General features: G+C 41.9%; 1 protein-coding gene across 2 annotated transcripts; it reads left to right on the forward strand.

Moving 5' to 3' along the window:
- Positions 1–393: 393 nt before the first annotated feature.
- Positions 394–22,431, forward strand: RNF20 (ring finger protein 20). 2 transcript variants are annotated; one of them, XM_072359241.1, is made up of 21 exons: positions 394–530; positions 1,832–2,000; positions 2,129–2,296; positions 2,818–2,965; positions 3,128–3,310; positions 4,454–4,572; positions 6,216–6,362; positions 6,517–6,594; positions 6,946–7,065; positions 8,931–9,110; positions 9,302–9,437; positions 10,699–10,820; positions 11,151–11,548; positions 13,496–13,613; positions 15,908–16,057; positions 16,905–17,117; positions 18,306–18,431; positions 19,522–19,662; positions 19,994–20,095; positions 20,327–21,102; positions 21,727–22,431. In XM_072359241.1, the coding sequence occupies exons 2-20, from the start codon at positions 1,872–1,874 to the stop codon at positions 20,501–20,503; spliced, it is 2,955 nt and encodes a 984-aa protein (XP_072215342.1). In that variant the 5' UTR covers positions 394–530; positions 1,832–1,871; the 3' UTR covers positions 20,504–21,102; positions 21,727–22,431. The 2 variants fall into 2 exon arrangements, with proteins under 2 accessions (XP_072215342.1, XP_072215343.1); XM_072359242.1 differs by lacking the exon at positions 394–530 and adding an exon at positions 682–702.
- The last annotated feature ends 747 nt before the right edge of the window (positions 22,432–23,178 follow it).

Here is a 23,178-nt window from a genome sequence, read left to right on the forward strand (position 1 = left end):
TATCCTAACCTACAGGTACGCACCACCACTACATGTGAGGGCACTATGAAGGTGCGCGCACTGCTAGGGCCGGCTTCCTTGAAGTCAAGAGCCCGACCCTGCAAATAAGCAGCTTCTCCTCAGCATCCGGCTGCAGCCGGGCTGGCAGTTTTGGCTTATTTATTGTTTTTCTTCCGGAGAGCTGTAAGGGCGTACAGCCATGCGGGCTACGGGATGTCTGGGGCAAACGGCACCGCCACACCACCGACAGCTCCAGCGGTCGCCATTTCTCTTAAGGGCAAGAGCGCTACACAGGCGGCGGCCGCCATTTTCCTTAAGGCGCCGTTTCAGCACCATGGCAACGGCAGCCATGTTAGGCTAGGGCAAACGGCAGCCCGCGAAGCTTCCATAACAAGTGAGGGCGAAATGGCCGCCGGAAGGGGCGGCCGCCGCTGAGGGCAGTGCTGCGCGACAGCTGCCTCAGCCGCCTTTAGGATTGGCCCGTCCGTGGGTTTGCTTTCCGGAGGGCCTGAGGAAGGCGACGGGAGTCGGTGGGTTGTTTTAGGGTGGTTGAGGGCGGCCGGGCCGCAGCGCAGCGGCTGGGTTAGGTCAGGCTGCGGTGGGTGAGGGGCGGGCTGGCGGCTCTGCGCGGCGGTTGGGGGTGGGCCGGCGGGTGGGCCTAGCGGGACGGATAGTGCCGTGGGACTGCGAAAGGTGCAGGAGGTAGCGGGGGGGGTCGAGGGTGCTGTGGGAGGGTGTTGGTAAGAGGGAGAAAGCAGTGGAGTTGGAATTGTCTTTGATTACGTCTGATAACTTTTGAGATTTATTGAGTATTTCTGTTTCAAGGCAGGTTACAGGAATGGAGGACTAATGTGGTATTTCATGAACTGATTTATAGAGTTACTGTTCTGTATATGGCGGAAGGCACTGTCCTGCTAAAACTTGTTGAAAAGGAAGGTTTGACAAAGCAGTCGGTGTTATCGCCTTTATCTTAAAAATAGGATAGCCTTATTACTTTCAATAGAACTGAAGTATATAACAACAGTGTGGTTCAGTCTGTAACCCATCAATGTTGTGTAAATGCTGCTCTGGATTAAAATGGAAGTGTTCACTTTATTTGTATGCTCTGTATTTTGCTGCATCCTGGACTTAATATAGTTTAGAGGAAGAGATCTGTGTATTAAACTGGCACAAGACCTTTGAGTATGAGCTGAGAATGTTGCTTAGATCTAATGAAGATATATTTTGGTTTGTTTTCCAGCACTTGCTGCAGTGTTTATTTTGGGAACCCTTTAAGGAAAAATCATTGGCTTAGTAAATTAATATGTGAGGAAAATTCAAGAAAGCAGAAGGATAAATGTTTTAGTAGTGAAGGTTGTTGTCAGGCATTGGAACAGGTTGCTCAGGGATATTGTGGAGTCCCTGGAGGTAGTGGAACAGGTGCCATGTATTCACAGTGTCAGGAAGTCTCAGACATACCGTGTGAAAGTCTAACTCAAATCATTTTTCTTAAAATGGAGTGTTTAAAACAAACAAACAAGAAAAAACAACCAACAAACAGAGATGAAAGCTGTATGAAACTTTATTTTCCAAAGCATGGTAAGATGCACTGCTTCCATCGGAACATCACAGATCGGTGGTTCTCATGAAGGATGTTTTTTTTTCCATCATGTTACTGTTCACAGTGGTAAACCTAGTGGAGTCTTTTAAGACTTCACTTTTGACGAGTATTTTCCAAAGCCACCAGAGTTGTGTATTCTGTACTGGGTTGGGTATCTTGTTACCATAATGACTTGGTTGTGGTTCTCTTGGTGCGTTTGCTTTTTTTTTAATGGTATTCTTTACTAATTAGGCTGAACCTGGAGAAGAGGAGCCTATATGTCTCAGCCACCATGTCTGGAGTTGGTAATAAACGGGCAGCTGGAGAGCCTGGTCCTTCTGCACCTCCAGAGAAAAAGGCAGGGGTTGAAGACTCGGGGACCACAGTGGAGACCATTAAGCTTGGTGGCGTTTCTTCAACGGTACGTCTTACACAGTGCCTCTCAACCTCTTGTTTTTTCTTATTTGGGAACAAAGTTGTCTCTCTTCCTTGATGAGCCTAGTGAACTGGTTTGTGAGGAACGTGCCACTGACTTGTGCTTCTGCACAGGAGGAGTTGGACATTCGGACCTTACAGACCAAGAACCGGAAACTAGCAGAGATGCTAGACCAGCGGCAAGCCATTGAAGATGAGCTACGGGAACACATTGAGAAGCTAGAGCGTCGGCAGGCGACTGATGATGCCTCTCTGCTCATTATCAACCGTTACTGGAATCAAGTTAGTAATATGCTAGGGCTGCTCTGAAAGTAATGCCTCCTATTTCATTCTGTTGGCCCACAATGTTAGAGGCAGATGCTGGTTGTATGGCAGTGAAGTTTGAACCTTCCCGACAGTATTCTGTTACGTTTTGTTGCTGCATGACAGATGGCAGCAGAGGGGCAGACTGACAGAATGGCATCTGACATGGAAGTGCTTGTGAAGCAAGGGTGTCCATAGCAGCTATGAAACAGTGAGTAACCTCCACTGGGATGGCATGTGGCATGCAGGCTGTTGTTTGTTGCTGATGAAAATGCATAGCTAATGATGATGATTGTGTTGAAAAATAGAGTTGTGCAGCTGAGTATTTGCTATATCAAATAATGTCACTGTGCACTTTTTATCTGTTGTTGTTCCAGTTGAAATAAATAGGAGGCATTGCTTTTGGAGTGATATGTGTATTTATTAATTAATGTTGCTCTCTTTGTGACTTCTGTTTACCTACACATTCATCCTTTGTCTTGTCTTTCCTCATTTCTCAGTTTGATGAAAATATCCGCATCATCCTTAAACGTTTTGACCTGGACCAAGGCCTTGGAGACCTCCTGTCTGAAAGAAAAGCACTTGTGGTACCAGAACCTGAACCAGACTCGGACAGTAATCAGGAACGCAAAGATGAAAGGGAAAGAGGTGAAGTATGTGGCTGGGGACAGTGGAAAAGATGGATTTCAGTTGTGGATGCTCCTGATTTTTTTTTTATTCTAAAGGCTGTTACAGGCCTTCTGATTGTAAAGACTAGTGTTGTTTTTCTGCCAGTGTATTTACTTTTTTTGCACTTCTTTCTGTTTCCAGGTGAAGGGTTGGAGCCAGCATTCTCCTTTCTAGCAACCCTAGCCAGCAGCACTAGTGAGGAGATAGAATCTCAGCTGCAAGAGCGTGTGGAGTCATCTCGGCGTGCTGTTGCCCAGATTGTGACAATGTATGACAAGCTACAGGAGAAAGTGGATGTGCTGTCACACAAGCTGAATAGTGGAGGTAAGACCAAAAGTGGTGGATCCCTGGCTGATTCTTAAGGATCCCTGTCTAATTCCAGTTTTAATTCTTAGATGTGATCTTGCATTGTAAGCATTAAGGATGGCTAGGCTTTAGGCTCATTTAGTTTCCAAAATAAATTTGCTTTCCTCTCATAATGCCTAATTATCAAAACCTCCAGTAAAGGTGAGTACTAGGAGAATATGGTAACTGCCTCTGAATTTGAATGCTGAGAGTTCTACCCACAGCGTTGGGCTGAGGAGAGGTTTGTTTCTGTCTGTAGTGTGCTTGCTCACCTGAGAGGCTACAGATTTAACCTTATCAGGCTTACCAGTGAGGAAATGAAATCAATATTGTGCATTGATGCTGGACTTCTCACTTGCAGTTATACTAAAAGGCATAGAGGAGTAACAGTCCTCTGGGTTTCCTGTGGGCTTTAAGAGTGATGGGAGCCATATAATATCACTGTGTATCCAGTGTAATTGTTGATTTTGAACAAAAAACAGTTGTGCAGAAGAAACATACATCACTACAACCTGAAAATTGATGTAGCAGTTTATGCTCAGATTGATCTCTGAAAAAATTTGTTGGCTTAAGGGCAGAATTCTAGTCTTTTCTGAGTGAAAACTTCGGTAGAAATACCAACTCTTTGTTTTTTTTTTCCTGTTGTCCAGAGTCTTACATGCTCTAAGAGCTTTGAGAAATATAGCATCGGTGTGGTAAAATGCTACTGTTCCTAGCTGGCAGTCTCAGGCTGTTGCAGTAATGCCAGTGGTTTTGAGTGAGCCTGTACTCAGTTTGATTTTGTCATTTGGTTTATTAGCATGTGTTGAAATAGGTTTGCATGTGAGTTTGACCTGCAATAGGATGTTGGTGTGATAGAAGAATGTTTCTATGTTTCTTATACTGACATGACTGAAATGGTTTCTTGCATTAAGAGCTGGTAACAGACAGTCAGAAACAAGTGGCATGTTAAATGGCAAAGCTTTTTGGCTCAGTCAATACAAGATGCTACTTCAAGGACCACCTGCTGGAGAAATGTAGTAAGAAGCAATTAACAAGAGAAACTCCTTTTAACTCTTCTTTACTGTTTAAGAATTAGAAGCTGCTTTCTTTATTTGCTTCTTTTCTTTTTGCCTGTCTCAGATATTTCACTGATGGAAGAAGCAGTCTTGGAGCTTAATTCCTACTTGTCACATGAGAATGGACGTCTACAGGAGCTGGCTGATCTTCTTCAGGAGAAGCACCGAATAATGTCTCAGGAGGTATAAAGAGAAGAGGGGGGGGGGGGGGGTGAAGTCTGTTTTGAATACTGTACTTGATTATTTTCCACTTAAAATAATCTGTTTGCAAAGCGGTTCATTGCCTTAGAGAAAGGCAGCAAGGATAAGAATGGAAATTCAGGTTCTGAACAAAGGTTATGTTAAGAGTGGTTCTATGTAGATTTTTCTGTATAATTTGTATGAATTTGACTATTGTATCTCAGAAGGACAGAATATGATGATTAATGAGTTATGTGGATTTGATTTTTAGAAGCAAATGAAACAGAGAAAAGTGGTAAGATGATGCTAAGCTGTCTGTGACACTTGCTGTTCCTGCCATTTCATCTCTTGTTTTTTCTGGGTTGTGTGTGAAAGTTCTACAGCCTGAAGTGTAAGATGAATACAGTCATTAAGGAATTCAGATTATTGGCAGTACTTATTTTATGAGGCATCTGTAGCCATACATGTCAATGCTGGCCTGGTTCAGTGTTTGTCTGAAGGCACTTTGGTGGTTTATAGAGCAGGTAATAGTAAGGATTTAAAAGATTAAAAATAACAATAAAAAAGCTTTGAGTAAGGCAAGGTGGCTGCTTCTGCACTCTGCCCCATTTTTATTTTCTTTTAAAATTATTTTTAATTAGGAAAGTCTACTGAATATCATAGAGTGGTCTGTGTTGAAAGGGACCTTAAAGATCACCCAGTTCCACACCTTCTGATGTGTGCAGGGTGTCCACAACTTCCCTGGAGAGCTCCCAGGAGATCTATCCAATAATTATTTCAACAGCTGGTAACTTGCTTTTCTGAAGTTCAGGGACCTGGCTTTGCTTTTTGTTAGACCCATATTCCTTGAGATCGTGAACTCTGATCTAAAGTCCTTTAATGATCTCTTCTGCGTTGATGAGCAAGCACCAGGTTCAGTAATCATTCTCTTCTTGTTGGTCTGCCCAATGCCTGGACCAGGAAGCTATTTTCAGTGTACTCCAACAATCTCCTGGGTTGTTTGCATCTCACCAGGTTGCCAGCAACTGGGTAGATAACTGGATAGTTGAAGTCTCCAGTCAGGATGAGAACTTGTGAGCATGCTGCTTCTTGTAGCTGAAGCAGTAAGGCCTTGTCAGCTGTCTCTTCTTGATCAGGTGGCCTGTAGTAGATGCTGATCACCAGAAGACCTTTATTGGAGTGGTCCCTGATTTCAGTCCATAAGCTCTCAACCTGTTTGTGGCTGTTTCTCAGCACCAACACTTTGTAATGTGTCTGCCTCTTAACATAGAGGGCAACTCCCCCACACCTTCCCTGCCTGTAAAATGCTTGTAGCTCGTAATCATTGTGCTCTAGTTGTGCAATTTGTCCCACTGCATTTGCATGATAGCAGTTAGGCCATAGTTTTCTAGTTGCACCATGGCTTTCATCTGCTTATTTCCCACGCTACATGCATTGGTGTAGAGGGATTTCAGTTGTGCTGTCAGACTTGTTCTCTTCTTAAAAGAGTAATCTTGGAATAAGCTATCTGAATAGGAAAATACAATCACAAAGTGTATGAAGAGTGTGAATGCAGTGTATGGTGAATATGAAGAAAAAAAATTCTTAGCACTCTGAAAAATCATTGGTTCTGTCTAATATTGTCATTAAAATATTCTTGACTGCAGTTCTCCAAACTGCAAGAGAAGGTGGAGACAGCAGAGTCTCGAGTTTCTGTTCTGGAGACTATGATTGATGACCTTCAGTGGAATATTGACAAGATCCGTAAGAGAGAGCAGCGACTTAACCGGCACTTGGCAGATGTTCTTGAACGGGTGAGCACCATCCAGAGAAATGACTGTCGTTTTGAGTGGCATTTTTCCTAGTGTACTTTGTTGTGAGAAGTCAAAATATACAATCTGAATGTACTATTGTAGTATATTCTTGGCATTCAATCAAGCATTTATGAAATTTGTTGCCTTTTTACAGGTAAATTCTAAAGGCTACAAGGTGTATGGAGCAGGGAGCAGTCTCTATGGGGGCACAATCACCATTAATGCCCGTAAGGTAAGGCCTTGGTTTTGTTCAAGGGAAAGAATATATTCAAGGAGAGCTTATTTGTTGGATTTTGGTTTGTTACAGAATTAAAAACGTCCTTTACTACAAATCTCCTGGGGGACCTTGCCAAACCATTTTGTTTCCTTACAAGTTTCCTGTTATGAAACAGACCTGGGGGAATTAGGGTCTGTCTCACTTGGTAGCATTATCTGATCGCAGAATCACAGAATTGTAGGGGTTGGAAGGGACCTCTAGAGATCAAGTCCAACCCCCCAACTTACTGGTCCTTACTGTAGAAATGATCATTTGATTAATACTTTACATGAATAGTGGAACTTGAAAGTAGTTTATCCCCAACAGTTTGAGGAGATGAATGCAGAGCTGGAAGAGAATAAAGAGCTTGCTGGGAACCGTCTCAATGAGTTAGAAGAACTGCGCCATGATCTTCAGGAAGTAACATCACAGAATGAAAAACTCAAGGTGAGATGTCTTTACCTGTTTGAAGATGAAGATTTTTGTGTGGCCTGTGCCCATCTGTCATGCTGTGTTGTATCTCTGGGAATCCTTATTAATATTTTTCTGTTCTGTACTTGCTGTTTGTATCTTCAGCCACATAAAAAGCATGCCTAGCTGGCCAAGAGAGGTCACTCTGCGGTTCACTCTTGTGAAACCCTGCTTGGAGTACTGCATCCAGCTTTGGGGTTCCAAGCACCTTAAAGACAGTAAGCTTCTAGGTAGGGTCTAGAGGAGAGGCATGATAATGACCAGAATAATGAAGCACTTTCCTATGAGGAAATGCTGTGAATAAGAGTTGTTCAGAGCTAGAGAAGATAAGGCTTTTGGGGTACCTTATTGCAACCTTGGAATATTCAAAGGGGGCTTATTGAATAATTGAGGTTTGTTTTTTTTTTTTTTTTTACTAGAGCCTGTAGTGATACAACAAGAGGTAATGCTTATACACAAACAATCCTCTTAGTTTAAAAATGATTTTTTTTTTGTTTGTTCTTTGTTTTTTCTTAATGGTTGAATCAAGGTGTACAGTGAAGCTGTTGGTGTCCCATCCCTTAAGCAGTCTTGTTGGACTGGGCCATGGGGAGCCTGATTTAGTGGGGTGGCAGGAAGGTGGAAGTGGTTGGGCTGGAAGCTTCCTTCCAGTCCAGGCCATTTTCTGTTTCTATGTTCCTGACCATGCTGGGCTCATTGAACTAAGTACTTTTTAAGGATTCTCGCCCACTCAAACTATGTATTCTAGTTGAGCTGTGTACTCAAAATAAGCATGTTTGTCTGACTTTGCTTGCTGTGCATTGGTGACACCGTGTGGTCATCAGTGAAAATTCTACAAATGTTTTATTTCCTGTTCTCAATTGTATTCCATTTCTTTAGTATGTTTTAATGATACCTTGTTATTTAATTCCCCTCTTTAACCTTCCCTCCACCCCATGTGAGTGGAACTGGGGAACCTGAGTAGGATGTTAATCTATTCTGGAAAGAATAGACTAACTTCTACATTTTATTTGTGGTAGAACGTATAGAGAGGAAACAACATATGAATTTATTATATCTTAGTGATAATAACACAGAAATTTGTGAATAACACAGATTTGTGAATCTGTAGTAGATAAAATTTGGATTCTGTTTATCTTATACCTTAGCCTGATAGTAGGAACATCTGAGCTGATGTTTTAAGTTTTGGAGATGAGACACCAGAAACTGACTTGAGGCACTAGTAAATGCTGTTTATCCATACAAGTTTGTTTTGAGAGGAACACCACTTGGCATACAGCTTTCTTTTTCTCTTTGTTAGTGTTGATCATCGTGTGTGTGTGTATTGTTTCATTCCTTCTTCACACCTATTTGATGAGTTTTTCTGTAGTAAAATTCAGATTCTGTGCTTTCTCTCATTTTCTTTCTGTTAATGTGTCTCTTATTGGCACATAGTTTTTCTAATTTACAGTCATATTTTTCTGTGTTTCTGTCCTAATTCATTTACATCTTTATGATTTTTCAGTAAATCAGTTGAAAATATTTATTGTGCATCCCAAACTCGTATATTTGGGATAAATTGTTGCAAAACCTGAAAGTGAAGAAATCTTATTGTGTGACTCTGTGAGAGAAACAGCTTCGTATGTATCAGCAGAGACAAAGCACAGACTTTTTTTAATTGATACTTAAGCATCACTTGCATCCATTTCTCAACAATGCTGTTAAAGTTCTGTGTTTTTTCTTTTTTGTTTTTAAGATATTTGTTCTGTTGCCATTAAAAAGTTGCTTGTGGCAGCTTAATTCACTATTGTAGTCAAGGAGCTGATGGTACTTCCTGTGACACCTTCTTGTGTCCTGACCAGGTTGAGCTGCGACGAGCAGTGGAAGAAGCTGTGAAGGAGACTCCAGAATATCGCTGTATGCAGTCACAATTTTCTGTTCTCTATAATGAGAGTCTGCAGCTGAAGGCACATCTTGATGAGGCCCGCACTCTACTTCATGGCACTCGCACCACACACCAGCGCCAGGTGGAACTAATTGAGGTAGTACATCTGCTTTGTTAAACCAGAGAACCTTGTCAGCCACTGACTGTTGCTGTTGATCTAGGTGGCTCTGGGAATGCTCAGGAAATTTCTTCCTGGCAATAATTCATCTGTTCTTGTACCTTCTGCTGATGAGGTGAGAGACACTCACAGGTCACAGCACCAAGTTCTGTCTCCTTCTTACTCCCCAGAGGGATGAGGTCAGCCTTCACAAGAAACTACGCACAGAAGTAATTCAGTTAGAGGACACCCTGGCGCAAGTCCGCAAAGAGTATGAGATGTTGAGGATCGAGTTTGAACAGACGCTTGCTGCCAATGAGCAAGCAGGTATGGGGTTCTTCTGCTATGTGTTTTTTTTCCTGTTGTTGTTGTTTGTTTGTCTTTTTCTTCTTTAGAAAAGGTAGCCCCATTAGAGGTTGCATTGCAGCAAAACACTTAGCATGATTTTATTTTTTCTGTCATTGTTAAGTACCTGTCCTGACAAGTTTCAGAACCCAGTTCCATGTTATCTGATGTACTTTGAGGTGTTGCAAATGTTTCATTTTCATAGAATTGTTGAGTCCTAGAATGGCTTGAGTTGGAAGGGATCTTTAAGATCATCTAGTTCCTACCTTCCTGCTGCAGGCAGGGACACCTCCCAGAAGATGAGGTTGCTCACAACCACAGACATCCACAACCTTGGGCAACCTGTTCCAGTGTCTTACCATCCTCATAGTAAAAGAGTTTCTTCCTAATATCAAGTCTTAATCTATGCTGTTCTAGTTTAAGCCCATTTCTTCTCATTCTCTCCTGTTCTAGTTTAAAGCCATTTCTCCTCATTCTCTCCTTACATGCCCTTATAGAAAGTCCCCACCCATCTTTCCTTTAGGCCCCCCTCAGGTACTGGAAGGCAGCTGTAAGGTCCCAGCCTCTTCAGCCTGTCCTTGTAGATGAGAAAAAGAAAAGGAAGAGTAAAAGCAGGAATGGAAATAAAAATAGGTGATGCAAAGTAGTCACTCACCCTCCCCACCTCACCCCTCCATGCTGATGTGAAGTCAGTTCACAAGCATAAAATAGCTAACTGTTTTAAATCTTCTTTTTCATTTTTTATTGATGACATTACATAGCATAGAGTATCTCTCTGGCCAGTTTGGTTTATCTGCTTTGGTTCCTCCCAGCTTCCTTTGTACCCCCAGTTTACTTATTGGGGACACATAATAAGAAAGAGGAAAGACATTGACAACATGCAAACACTGTTCAACAGCAGCCACAACATTTGCATGTTACCATCACTGTTTTGGTTCCTAAATCTAAAACAATGCTCTCTAAGCTGCTATGAAAAAAATTAGCTCCCTCACAGCCCAATCAAATTAAAAAGATTTATTTTTCCTTCAAGGAATGCTGGGAGGAAAAAGTAAAGGGGAAACTAGGACTGGAAGTCTCCAAAGACTTATTGTAGTTTATGAAACTGGTATGACTTTCCTGTGAATGTGTTGTGCGGTGGAATGATTATAGTCCTATTTTTGTCTCTTGTCACTCCCTCACTATGAAAGTCTACAGAAAATGAGTGAAAGTATGTTTTGTTACATTTGTTTTTCTGTTTTTCTAGGCCCGATTAATCGGGAGATGCGTCATCTCATCAGCAGCCTCCAGAATCATAACCACCAGCTGAAGGGAGAGGTTTTAAGATACAAACGCAAACTGAGAGAGGCCCAATCTGACTTGAGCAAGGTATATAAATACAAAATGCCAGTAAAGAGCAGAAAATGCTTAGTGGAGGTGTGGATGCTGTCAGTCCTTACCTTTAGTATCAGCTTTTCTGTTATGGTGTGCAAGATGCAGCATAATTTCTGATAGAGTTCCACGGTCTCCTCCTTTCCACTTAACAGATGAATTGTCTTCCTTCTGTAGCTTTATAGAGCACTGTGAACATTGTTAGAGGAAACATGCAAGCAGAGTATGGGAAGACCAGTATGGACAGATAACTGTAATAAAAGTTTCTGGTTGGTAACTTGATGTCTTATTTCCTTCTCTGTCTTACCTATTGCTGTTCCATGACAGATCCGCTCTCGTAGTGGTAGTGCTCTTCTGCAATCCCAGTCCAGCACTGAAGACACAAAGGAAGAGCCTCCAGAGATCAAACAGGAGCCTGATGACCCTTCTGCCCAAGTATCTGCTCCCAAAGCTGCTTCTGAAGAAGCTAGTGAAGTTAAGGCCAGGCGAGATGAAGAGGAACGGGAGCGGGAAAGACGGGAGAGGGAAAGGGAACGAGAAAAGGAAAAAGAGAAAGAGAGGGAGCGAGAGAAGGAGAAAGAAAAAGAAAAGGAGCGAGAGCGAGAAAAACAGAAACAGAAGGAATCTGAGAAGGAGAGAGAGTCCAAAGAGAAGGAGAAAGGGAAGCATGAAGATGGAAGAAAGAAGGAGGCTGAAGTGATCAAGCAGTTGAAGGCTGAGCTCAAGTAAGATTTGCTGTTTCTCTCTTTCTTGTGTGAGTTATGCCCAAACTCAAGTGTTTGTGTGAGATCACTTGCAGCTCTTAGGTAATTTGTTCTGGAAATTAGAAGTTTGTAACACTTTCTGTCTGATTATGTTTTGGACAGCATAGTAACATTTCACTCAGAATAGACTCAAGCATGAATACAAAACCAGGAACTTTATACTCTGTGTCAAGCTGCTGTCAGAGCATATCTCACCCCCTCAGAGACCGAGGGGGGGACCCAATGTAATCCACCTGCCATCACTGTAGAGGATTGTGTCCTCTAGCAAGATGGGATGTCCCCCAAAACCTCCAGTCATCACTCAATCACCATCAAATCTAGTTCGATCTCCATAGATTACTGATGTTTCTGCCCCCATATCAACCAACGCCATCACTCTGAATATTCTTTTGTGACCAAAAAATTGTTAATTCTACAGAGGACCTTTGGTCCCATCTGGAGGCCCTGGGGGAACCAGCATCTCTTGTCACACCATAAACTGTCTTATGGCCAAATCTCTTATTTCTGGAGGCTCAGGCATTGTGGCCTGAGACACCTGAGGGGACTTCTTCCTATTAGGGATTATGAAATCCACTAGGTTCTATGTTATTAGTATTCTACCTATACCTCTTACCGTCAGTTTTTTAGGGTAATTTTGAAATTTCTGATTATCCTTCAGCTGTCTCCAAAGCTGAAGGAGGACATGCTTGGGCTGGTGATCAGTTTTAGCAAATTGGACCCCAGCATGGATAAGACTGTTAAACATTTGCTTTCTGGAAAACCTTACAGGCCCTGATTGAGGATTTCGTACAGGTGGCTTCTTGGTTTTAATTACTGGGAGTATTTCTGCTGCTTCTAATTCTTGAATATTGCACCTGGTTTGCAGGCACTCTGTCTCTCCCAAATCAGCTACTAATTGGGCAGCCTGCTGGAGCACAGACTGAGGCTACCAGGGGTTTCAGTATAGATACGAGAGTCCTGGTATAGATGGGAAAGGGCCTGTTGTAGGATCAAGTTGTTCATACCTGCTTGAGAATCTTACCGTATCTGGGCTTTCAAATGAGTCTTTGTATATTGCTTCTCAGTATTGCTACCCAGTTCACATATGTAATTTTGAAGGTCCTCCATGGAGATATTTCCCATCACACATAGGGAACCCCATTTTTCAGTGATGGTTGCTAACTCCTAACAGGGAGATCCCAGAAATTCTGAGAGATGTCCCAGAATCATTTCATATAAGGGGGTAATGTTCTCCCTCCTGACCCATTTATCAAGATTCCACAAAAAGACATTATATTTTTTAATGTATTTGGACTGCCTGGCTCGCCAAATGTAGGATCAGTAAATATACGTTGTATAGAATATAGAGAAGTTAAGCTGATACACAGTTATGGCGTTGGAAAAGTTAATCAGAGATTAACTTTTTTTAAATGAAAAGTGCTCACCAGTGTTGTATGCTCACAAGAAACTCCATGAGGAGCTATCTCCAGGGAGAGATCCTTTTGTTAGTGGCAGTTAGTCCTTAAGTGGGGTATAGGAGAGGTGCAGCCAGACTCTACCCCCTCTGATCACACAAGTTAATTGCCTTCACTTGTGCTCCTGCAGCTGACTCAGTGTTCTCCTCAGGTGATCAATCAGAGGTTCAGGCCATGATTCAACAGTTCCCATACACCTTAGAGCAGTACTAAAGTAGAGATTGCTTATTTTTAGGATGCATGCTTCCTTCACCCCGTGTTCTGTTGGCTTTTCAATCCATGTGTGCCTGAACCTGTTCTATGCAGCTTTCAGCTTGCATTTACCAGAGTGAAATGAGCCATGGAAGAAGACTCTACATACCTGCAGTGTGGAATTCAGAGAGAATATTATTGAATATTTGATACCATAGCTTTTCTGCTTTGCTCTTACAGTCCTCTATCTTTGTCTTTACAGGAAGGCTCAGGAGAGCCAGAAGGAGATGAAGCTGTTGTTAGATATGTACAGGTCTGCCCCCAAAGAGCAGAGAGACAAAGTGCAGCTCATGGCAGCTGAGAAGAAGGCAAAAGCAGAGGTAAACCTCATTGCCGTTTTTTTCTCAAACATACCCCTTAAGTCTTCTTTACAAATACTCTGTACCAGAACTGTGGTGCCTTGGTTGTCAAAATGAGAGGTCTTCTCTCACATTTGTCAATTACAATAGAGGCTGGAGTGGTCTGGAGCTGCTCTTGAAGGGCAGCGTTTTAATCATCAATATTAAAAGAAGTTGGTTGTTCAAAGCTGTTCTTAGTTTTTCATTTCTGTTATATGTAGGTTAGCTTTACATCATAAAAAATATTTAGAAAGACCTAAAGGCAGACTTAAGTGTGCTATTAGGGAAATGGAGAGTGTGGTCTCAGATTTCTTAGTGAATGTAGCAGGGAACATCACCCAACATATTTTAAGTGAGTCTTGAATAATTTGGAAATGAAAATTTAAAATGTTCCATATGTTGTGTGCCCCCGGTGGCGCACGGTGGTAGAAGTGCTGCTTGCAACACCTGAGACCTGTGTTCGAATCCCCCCTGCGGCACAAGTGGTAGAAGTGCTGCTTTGCTACACAGAGGGCTGGAATCCCAGGAGTTGGACTGATGATCTCTAAGGTCCCTTCCAACTCGCAGATACTATATGATACTATATGATACTATATGATACTATATGATACTATATGATACTATATGATACTATATGATACTATATGATACTATATGATACTATATGATACTATATGATACTATATGATACTATATGATACTATATGATACTATATGATACTATATGATACTATATGATACTATATGATACTATATGATACTATATGATACTATATGATACTATATGATACTATATGATACTATATGAGTGAAGCTGCAGAGATCACTCAAAAAAGTTACAATGTGATGTTAAGAGGTGGTGTTATTTCCTCCTCCAACCACTCTGGCTCAGGACTTTCTCCTGTCTAGCCACTGGAGCCCAGACTGGGGACATATGTTCTCAGCCTAGGCTGAGAGATCTGGCTGCTATTTCCCTGAGTGCAAGCCCAGAAGTAATGATGCTAAACACATGTGCCAGGGACATGCACAGAGCATATAAGACACAGACATGGGCAGTCAAGCAGATTGCCATGGACAAACTGCTGCTTTCAGTGATGCCCACATGCTTGACTCAAAACATTAATACAATAGACAAGCCCCTACATCTTCTTCACATGATAGGGGTAAAAATTCACTGTGGAAGGTACACATGCGTACACACAGTTCTGTCCAGTTTCACAAGCATACATATTTTAGCAGATTCCTCCAGTACTAGCACAGCCCTTCTGTCAGTCTGGCTCTTCTGCTTGCATCCCAGGCTTTACTCAATTCACAAACTGTCTTACTAAAAGTTGGCACTTAGTCCTTGCAGCACACATATGTGTGGCATGGATAGTGAGTTCACAGAGAGATAGTTAAGAAAAAGATATGTGGAGATACTGTAAGAAGATAGGCCAGACTGCAGCAGTCAGCCAGATGACCATGCCAACCAGCCTGATTTCACACACAACCAAGTCCTTTCTGTCTACCCACCTCTTTGTTAATCTTGTTCCCCTTCCCCATGCTCAGAGGTTTGCAGAACTCTGATGCCTATAGCCTTCTTATTTCAGGCCCCCTCTGGTCTAGTCTTTTCCATTGCAAAGCCCAATTTAGTCTTCCTGGAAGTAGCACCTCTTGTTTTTGGAAAGCCTGGCAATTACTGGGACACACAAGGTTGGTTTGTTGTTATTGTATGCGTGTTTGTTTGCTCAGGTCAGTGCCTCCGTGTATCTTGTTTCTGGCCTCTTCATTTTTTTCCACCTTAGTTTCCTAGTTGTCAAGGTCCCCAGTCAGATGACCTTGGGATTAAATGTTCTGACATTCCCTCATCAATTAGCGTGATCTCACCAGGTTTGGTTTCCTTGTTTTGTCAGTCAAGTTTGTGTCTCCATGTTTTGTTTATGGTTTCTTCTTTTTTTTCTTCCCTCTTGCACTGAAAAAGGTGCTTGACCAGATGCCTTTAAAAGAGCAGGTGCTCTTCTTCACATAGTCTTACGCATATGAATGCAAGAAACAAGTGTCATTAGTTTCATAAAGGTGCTGTTGAATTTTCCAGGGTTTTGAAATAGAGGTCTTAATCTTAAAGCTCATGGTTTGTCTGCCAGCATTATGGAGTCCTGTTGAGATGAACTGGATTTTATTTTCCTGTGCTTAGAAGGCAGTTTTTCTAATGTTTTGAAGAACTGTGGAGAAAACAGGTGCTTAACAAAGTTCAGGCCACATTCTTGCATTTAGTGTCTTTTCTGTCTTTTCTTAAGCTGGAAGAACTAAGGCAGAGAGTGAAAGAATTGGAAGACAAGGAGAAAAAGGAGAGTAAAAAGATGGCTGATGAGGATGCCCTCCGGAAGATCCGAGCAGTGGAAGAACAGATTGAGTATTTACAGAAGAAGCTAGCCATGGCTAAACAGGTGAGTTTCTAGTGAGTTCTGTCATGGCTTGTGCATTTGGGAAATAAGTGTCTTTAGTTTACTGCTAGGGAGACAGAATTCACTTTGCCATATGTTTCAGAGATGCGTGAGGTTTGTCCTTGTGTATTGAAGGGGGGAAAAAAAATTCAACAGCAGCTATGACAAAGTTCATGGCAGAAGTGGTAGGGAAAATATATGAGGCTTAGCTGGAAAACACAGAGGAGAAATGGCTGGGTCAGCCTCTAGAGGAGGATGAAACTTGTTTTTAATAGTATTTGTATGTGTACAGTTTATATCATTAATACATATGTGTGGTGCTGTGATATACCATCTTCCACAAAAAAGGATGTAATCTAATGTTAACAGGGCAGGACTGACCTGAGTACAGGCAAGGCAAACAAGTAATTTGACGTGTACTATTTAGAATTTAATTTTTTTCCCTTTTAGAATACAGTTATACCAACTTGTCACTTCAATGATGAAGCAGCATGAGTGTAAAGGGCTTGACAGCCTTTTAATTGGAAGCTGTTGAGTTGTCAACCTAGGGCATTAATTGGCCTAGTTTATGACAGCTATTTAGCTAGCTGCCTGAAGTTGGTAGGTGGTTTCTTCCCAACTCTGGCAATAACTGCAGCTGATTTTTCCCACCATACAAGTGAGCATCTGTGGGTTTCTGTGAAGATGAATGCCTTTTCTCCTCTTCATAATTCAGGGCATTTCTCTTGTCGAGTGCCTAAAGACTGATGCGCTTTCCTTAATCTGTGTTAGTTTTGGTGTCTGTACAATGTCCAGGATAATTGTAGTGATACCAGAAACAGCTCTGCCAGAGCCAATGATTCTCTTGCAGGAGGAGGAGGCTCTGCTGTCAGAAATGGATGTCACAGGCCAAGCCTTTGAAGACATGCAGGAGCAGAACATACGGCTGATGCAGCAGCTACGGGAGAAGGATGATGCCAACTTCAAGCTGATGTCGGAACGCATCAAGTCCAACCAGATTCACAAGCTGCTGAAAGAAGAGAAGGAGGAGCTGGCAGATCAAGTTTTGACACTGAAGACACAGGTAATTTGAGATAAGAGAATAGCCATGGGAAGGTGAAAGTACTGTAAGTTTATTCTGGTAGGTATTTAAGATCCTCACAGCTGCTTGCCTGTCTTCCCTCAGTAGAACAGAGGAGAGAAGGGCAAAAGTGCAAATGTCCATGGGTCGAGAGAAAGGCAACTTACTAAGTAAAGCAAAAGTTGCATGTGCAAGAGAAGCAAAATTAATTCATTCACTACTTGCTGTTAGCAGATACACGTTTAACCACTTCTAGGAAAGCAGGGCTTCATGATGCAGTAGGTCATCTGGGAAGACAAACAGCATAACTCTGAATACATTCTCCTAGTCTTCCTCCTTTTCTCAGATTTCACTGCTGAGCATAACACCATCTAGGATGGAATATCAGTTTGTTCAGCTTAGGGCAGTAGTTCCAGTAGTGCCTTCCCATAGCTTCTTGTGCACCCCATGTCTATACTGATGAGATAGCGTGAGATGCAGAGAAAGCCTTGTTGCTGTTTAAGCACTTTTTGTCAACAACTAAAATTTGTTATCAACATTATTGTTTGTTATCAACACTATTTGCTATCAATATTGATTATTTTGATTTCAATAGTTGATATATGTTGACTATTTTGATTTCAACACTATTTTGGCCAGAAATTCAAAATACAGTGCCATGTAAGCCACTTTAAGGAAAATTACCTCTGCCTCAGCCAAAATTAGAACAGAAGGAAATGTTCTTCATATTAATTGAAGTATTCTTCATTGAACTTCAAGGGGTCTGTCTCAATAAGAAACTGCTCTATGAGTGTAAGCTGTCCTGCAGGTTCATTGTTATGAAGAGAAAGTGGAAGGAAAAGTGGGGAAGTCACTTTCCTATGGTAACAGTTCTACATATGTGTTCTACCATATTTGGAACCAAAGTAGAGCTACTTACTGTCTTGCAGCAGTTCTGTCAGCCACCCACTGGAAGATGAATCTTTGTTGCATGTGTTTGCTAGATCTTTAAGCATTCATCAGTGAGTTCTTAATATTCCTGTTAGGAGTGCCAGTGTGTCTGTATCCAGGAAGAAAAAGGGAAGGTAAAGAGCTACCGTCTTTAGTGATGAGGAGGCAGGGACAGTTTTTGCATATAGTTTTACAGACAACTTTGAAGACCTATAAGGCATTCAGTTCAGTCTTCCTGTGTCTCATCTCTCCTTTTCTAAGGTGGATGCCCAGCTGCAGGTTGTACGTAAGCTGGAGGAGAAGGAACACTTGCTGCAGAGCAGTATTGGAACGGGTGAGAAAGAACTTGGTCTTCGAACACAGGCCCTGGAAATGAACAAACGCAAGGTGAGCAGTTCCTTTTGGAGATGGAACTGTCGTCTTTTGGGTATTTTCTCTCTCTCACTGGCATTATGGAACCTGATATTCCCTGCTTGTTTTATACAGTATGAGAAGGCTGAGGAGCAACGAAGAGTGTGCTAATTTACTTTAGCTAATTAACTTTATAAAAGTAAACAACAGCATATGACAGTTTAATTATAACTAAGGTGTAGTTGTTTCTGTGAAAGTCTCCATTAGGTAGGGGGCTGACGTGCCTTGAAAAGGGAACTTAGGGAAGAAGAGGCAACAGCCAGGTGCTAAACTAACTGAGATCAGTTAAAGCTTTCATAGGAAAGATGAGGTCAGTAAAAGGAAATTATGATTAAGGAACACAAAGATGTGTCTTAAATGTGTAAGATATCTAAATTAGGTTGATTTGTAGGCTAAAACTGAGTATTGTGGTTGAGTCAGCCATTGTTATCAAGGATACAGGAATTGCACAAAACAGGCAGAAAGGAAGTTGTAACACTGTTTTGAAGAGAAGATGGGGGAATTCAGTGCAGTCGTGTTCTGGGTACCAAGAGAACTCAACTAATAGACTTGTTAGTGCAGGAACAGAATATGGTAAGAGAATGGCTCTGGAAAGAAAATGACAAAACAAAAAACAAGAACCAAACAACCACCCATACAAAAAAGCCTTATCTTGCAGTTCTGTCTAACTTCACTGTAGATTTGCTTCTAAATTCAGTAGGAAAAAGTAGAAATGGAAAGCTAAAAATACTGATACTAACAGGGAATTTGAGGAGGCATTTATGTTTTCCAAGTGACATGCATTGCTGTGTAACAAGTTGTCTCTGTTGAAGAGGAATGTTCAAGCTAAATTATTAGAGCTTGTGGGCAGAAATATATTTTGCTGTTTGAAGTAATGTTTAGGGAATTATTTCAGTGTCTCAGTGTGAAACTACCAAAAACAGATCTGAAACAGATACTGGAAAGACACATTTCCAGTAGCTCTAGGCATATTTTGTGAACAGTCTGAAGTTTACAAATAGAGGGACCAGAAATGACTAGGACTTCTTTCATGTTTGTTACTTCTGTGATGGTTTACTTTTTTCAGGCCATGGATGCAGCTCAGCTTGCGGATGATCTGAAAACCCAGCTAGAGCTGGCCCAGAAGAAGCTACATGACTTCCAGGATGAGATAGTGGAAAGCAGAGTAACTAGAGAGAAAGAGATGTTCAACTTCAAAAGGGCTGAGGTATATACCACATGCATAACCTTTCAATATCTGTTTCCCTTGGTGTCTTCTCATTGTGCAGTGAAGTCAGAGTAGGTTTCAACTGCATTAATTTTTTCACTGTTTCCTGGTTAGTACTTTTTTGTCAGTTTACTTGGGTTTCTGGTTGATAAAGTCTTGACTGTTTCAGGTCTTGGCTGCTGAAAACTGGCGTGTGCCACTTGGAATAAAAGTATGAATGGAGTGATATGGCTAGATGCACAGTTAGTCAGGTGCTAGTTCTGTTTCTTTCATGAAGAAGCTGTGGAGAGAAGGCATTGCTCATTTATTTGGTCTCCTTGTTTTTATGCAGGAAGACATTTCTAGGTTACGCAGGAAGCTGGAAACCACTAAGAAGCCTGACATGGTTCCCAATTGTGATGAGATATTGATGGAAGAAATCAAGGATTACAAGGTGAGCAGCTGTCTACGTTTCTCTCTTGAACTTTGCTTTAATCAAAGGGCTATGTAGTCACACTTTTGAGTATTTGACATTTGTTATCTGAACTCTGGCACTGTAGACCTATTTTGCATTGAAAAAAGTACCCTTTCCTTAGCAGAAGTTGAAAGACCTGTATCTTTAGTCATCTTTTAACATACCTGCCACAATGTAGAAGGCCCTAACTGTAATGTTTCCATCTTCCAGGCCCGACTGACCTGCCCATGCTGTAACATGCGCAAAAAGGATGCTGTCCTAACAAAGTGTTTTCATGTCTTCTGTTTTGAGTGTGTGAAAACACGCTATGACACTCGGCAGCGTAAGTGCCCAAAGTGCAATGCTGCCTTTGGTGCCAATGACTTCCATAGGATCTACATTGGTTGATTCTTTCCATTGGAATCTGAAACCTTCTGCTTATGCTGACCACCCAGCCTCCCTCACTTTCTCTAACTGGCACCTTTGGGGAAGTCTGCAGTGTCCTTAGGGAATGCTTTAAAAAAAAAAAAAGAAAAAAAGCACCACAAAGAAGGTAGTGGATCTCAGTTCCTTTCTTGTCCCTTTTTGTTTATTTCTATCTTCAGTTTTTGTGGATTTCTTCTTTTTATGGTTCATTTTCCATTTTATCACTTTCATACTGTCAAGTTGGAAACATCTAGCTGAAGCCTCGTGTTGATGGCATGGAAGCTCTCTGCAGCACAATAAATGAGGTCTTTATTTGAAGAATTTGCTGTTTTTTGAGTTTCAAATCATGTCAGTATGATGGCATTGCTAAGTGTGAATAGCTTCCCCATTGAGAGACCAACTAAAGAATGAACTGGTCTACTTATGTAGACTTCAGTGAAATGAGTCATAGAATAGCTTAGGTTGGAAGGGACCTTAGGAGCCTTCCTGTTTTTAGCACCCTGCCACAGGCTGGTTTCCCTCCACCACACCAGGCAGCCCGGGGCCCTATTTGACCTGGCCTGGATGCCTTCAGGGATGGGGCATTGTCATGGTTTTGTGCTGTCAATATTCTACATCATGACATCATGTGCGGTATGAACTGTTTTGGTGGTATAAGAAAGTGTAACAGAGGGTATGTGGAAGTGTAACAGAGGGTATGTGGAAGTGTAACAGAGGGTATGTGGAAGTGTAACAGAGGGTATGCGGAAGTGTGGAAGGTTCATGCTCCAGATCTGTGGAATGGCAGCATCCCGAGTACTCAGCCCTTGGAGGAAACTACATATCCCAGGGGACAACGCGGCCAGAGATGAATCACCAGAGGAGGAGGACACACATATAATCTCGCTCCCAGGCTGGAATGTCCCTCTTTTCGCCCTGTCTTTCGCTTTGGAGCGCTCCATCCCTGCCGTCTCGCTCTATCAGCAACGTTCCAGCCTGTCGCCTAGAGATTGCAGTAGGCCCCCGGTTCTCCGGGACTCTTTTTCTCTCTTTCTTTTTTCTCTGCCTTGTTTGATATAGTAGTTGTAGTTATATTGTATCATATTGTGTCTCGTATTTAGTAAAATAATTTCTTTCCTTAGATTGCTGCCGTTGTTTTTGTTCATTTCTCCCCTTCTAGGGGCAGCAGCCTCTATCACGGATAAAACTAGATAACCCGATTACAGGCATCCATGGCTTCTCTGGGCAGTCTGTTGCAGTGCTTCACAGCCCTCTGAGTGAAGTATTTATTCTTAATATCTAACCTACTTTTCCCATGTTTTAGTTTAAAGCCATTCCTCCTTGTCCTGTCCCTATCAGGCTGTGTAGAAGTTGGGTTCCCTCCTGCTTAGAAGCTCCTTTCAACTATTAGAAGGGCCCGCTGTGATCTCCCTGGAGCCTTCTCCAAGCTAAACAAACTTAGCTCCCTCAGCTTTTCTTTGTAGGAGAAGAGCTCCAGCTCTCTCACCATCTTCAAGGCTCCTCTGTGGACCCTGTCCAACAGCTCTATGTCCTTCTTGTGCTGGATGCCTTGGGCAGGGGCCCTATCCAAAGTTTTTTGTCCAGGCCGGAGGCCCTCAGGCCTTCTGAGGCGCGTATCTTTCTGTGTCAGGCCAAGTATCTGTGAAGGCTGCTGCATTAGTAAGCACGCCTCTGTTGCCGAAATCATGTGCGCATCTTTGCATCTGGAAAATGAGAAAGAAAAGGCAATGGAAAACCTTTGAAAATAGCATCCCACTGATGTTGACGTGGATATCATCCTCTAGGCTGAGATGCTGCCCTTTGTTTCCTGAAATTAATTTGTAAGGATTACTTCGGTTTTGCCACAAAGATTAATCTTGTAATGCACATGCTATAATAAAAGCTCTCGTCTGGATTACTGCTCTGTTTGTATTAAGTCTGATAATATCTATCTGTGTTTCTGTCTTTGTCCAATTATTGGAAATGTTTTTTTCCAGGCTTTAAGTTTCTAAAGCACAGAGGTGAATTTCTTCCTTTCTGTCTTCAAAAAAAGTTAACTAGAACAACCTCTGTAATAATGGCTGTACCTTCAACACCTTATTCCTGGTGTAGTGGAAGAACCAAAATGCTGGCTTGTTTGTGCAGCCATTCTGTCATCGTTGACAGAAATGTTATGAAAGGATGTAGCATACATTATAGTCTCTGTACTCTCTGTGCTGCCAGGCTGCATTTGAAGTCTGCCCTTATATACGAAAAGCTAAGTCATTTATTTGGAACGTTCTTTCAGTCACTGAGCTTTTCCTGTAAACTTAACTTGCTTGGAAGATTCAACTTTCAGAGAGTTTCCTTGTCCACATGCCTTCCCTAAACTACAAAATCTGAATTGTTTTCCTATATTCACTTCAAGAAAACAAAAACGGAAGTGAAAGTAATTAATTACACAGTGCCTTGTAGTATGCATGACTATTTTTACCCTTCCAAAAACATTTAAATGACCGAAAGTTTGTGAACTGTCTAAATTAACTATGAGTCCTAAAATTTGAGAAGGAACACACGTCCCTGAGGTTGCAAGAAGAGGCTGGGAGGCTGAATCTGCGGTAAGGCAGCCTGTGCAGGAGGGATGAAGTGGAGCCTTTATCACTCCTATTACACTGCTGTCTGGATTACAGTCCATGATG

Source organism: Excalfactoria chinensis, chromosome Z, assembly GCF_039878825.1.
Source record: "Excalfactoria chinensis isolate bCotChi1 chromosome Z, bCotChi1.hap2, whole genome shotgun sequence".
Lineage (NCBI taxonomy): Eukaryota > Metazoa > Chordata > Aves > Galliformes > Phasianidae > Excalfactoria > Excalfactoria chinensis.

Excerpts from the sequence above, each read along its gene's own strand:
- RNF20 (XM_072359241.1), top strand. The coding sequence starts at position 1,872 with ATGTCTGGAGTTGGTAATAAACGGGCAGCTGGAGAGCCTGGTCCTTCT. Across the intron at positions 9,438-10,698 it reads TGCTGCCAATGAGCAAGCAG|GCCCGATTAATCGGGAGATG; the intron begins GTATGGGGTTCT and ends CTGTTTTTCTAG. Across the intron at positions 11,549-13,495 it reads CAGTTGAAGGCTGAGCTCAA|GAAGGCTCAGGAGAGCCAGA; the intron begins GTAAGATTTGCT and ends TTGTCTTTACAG.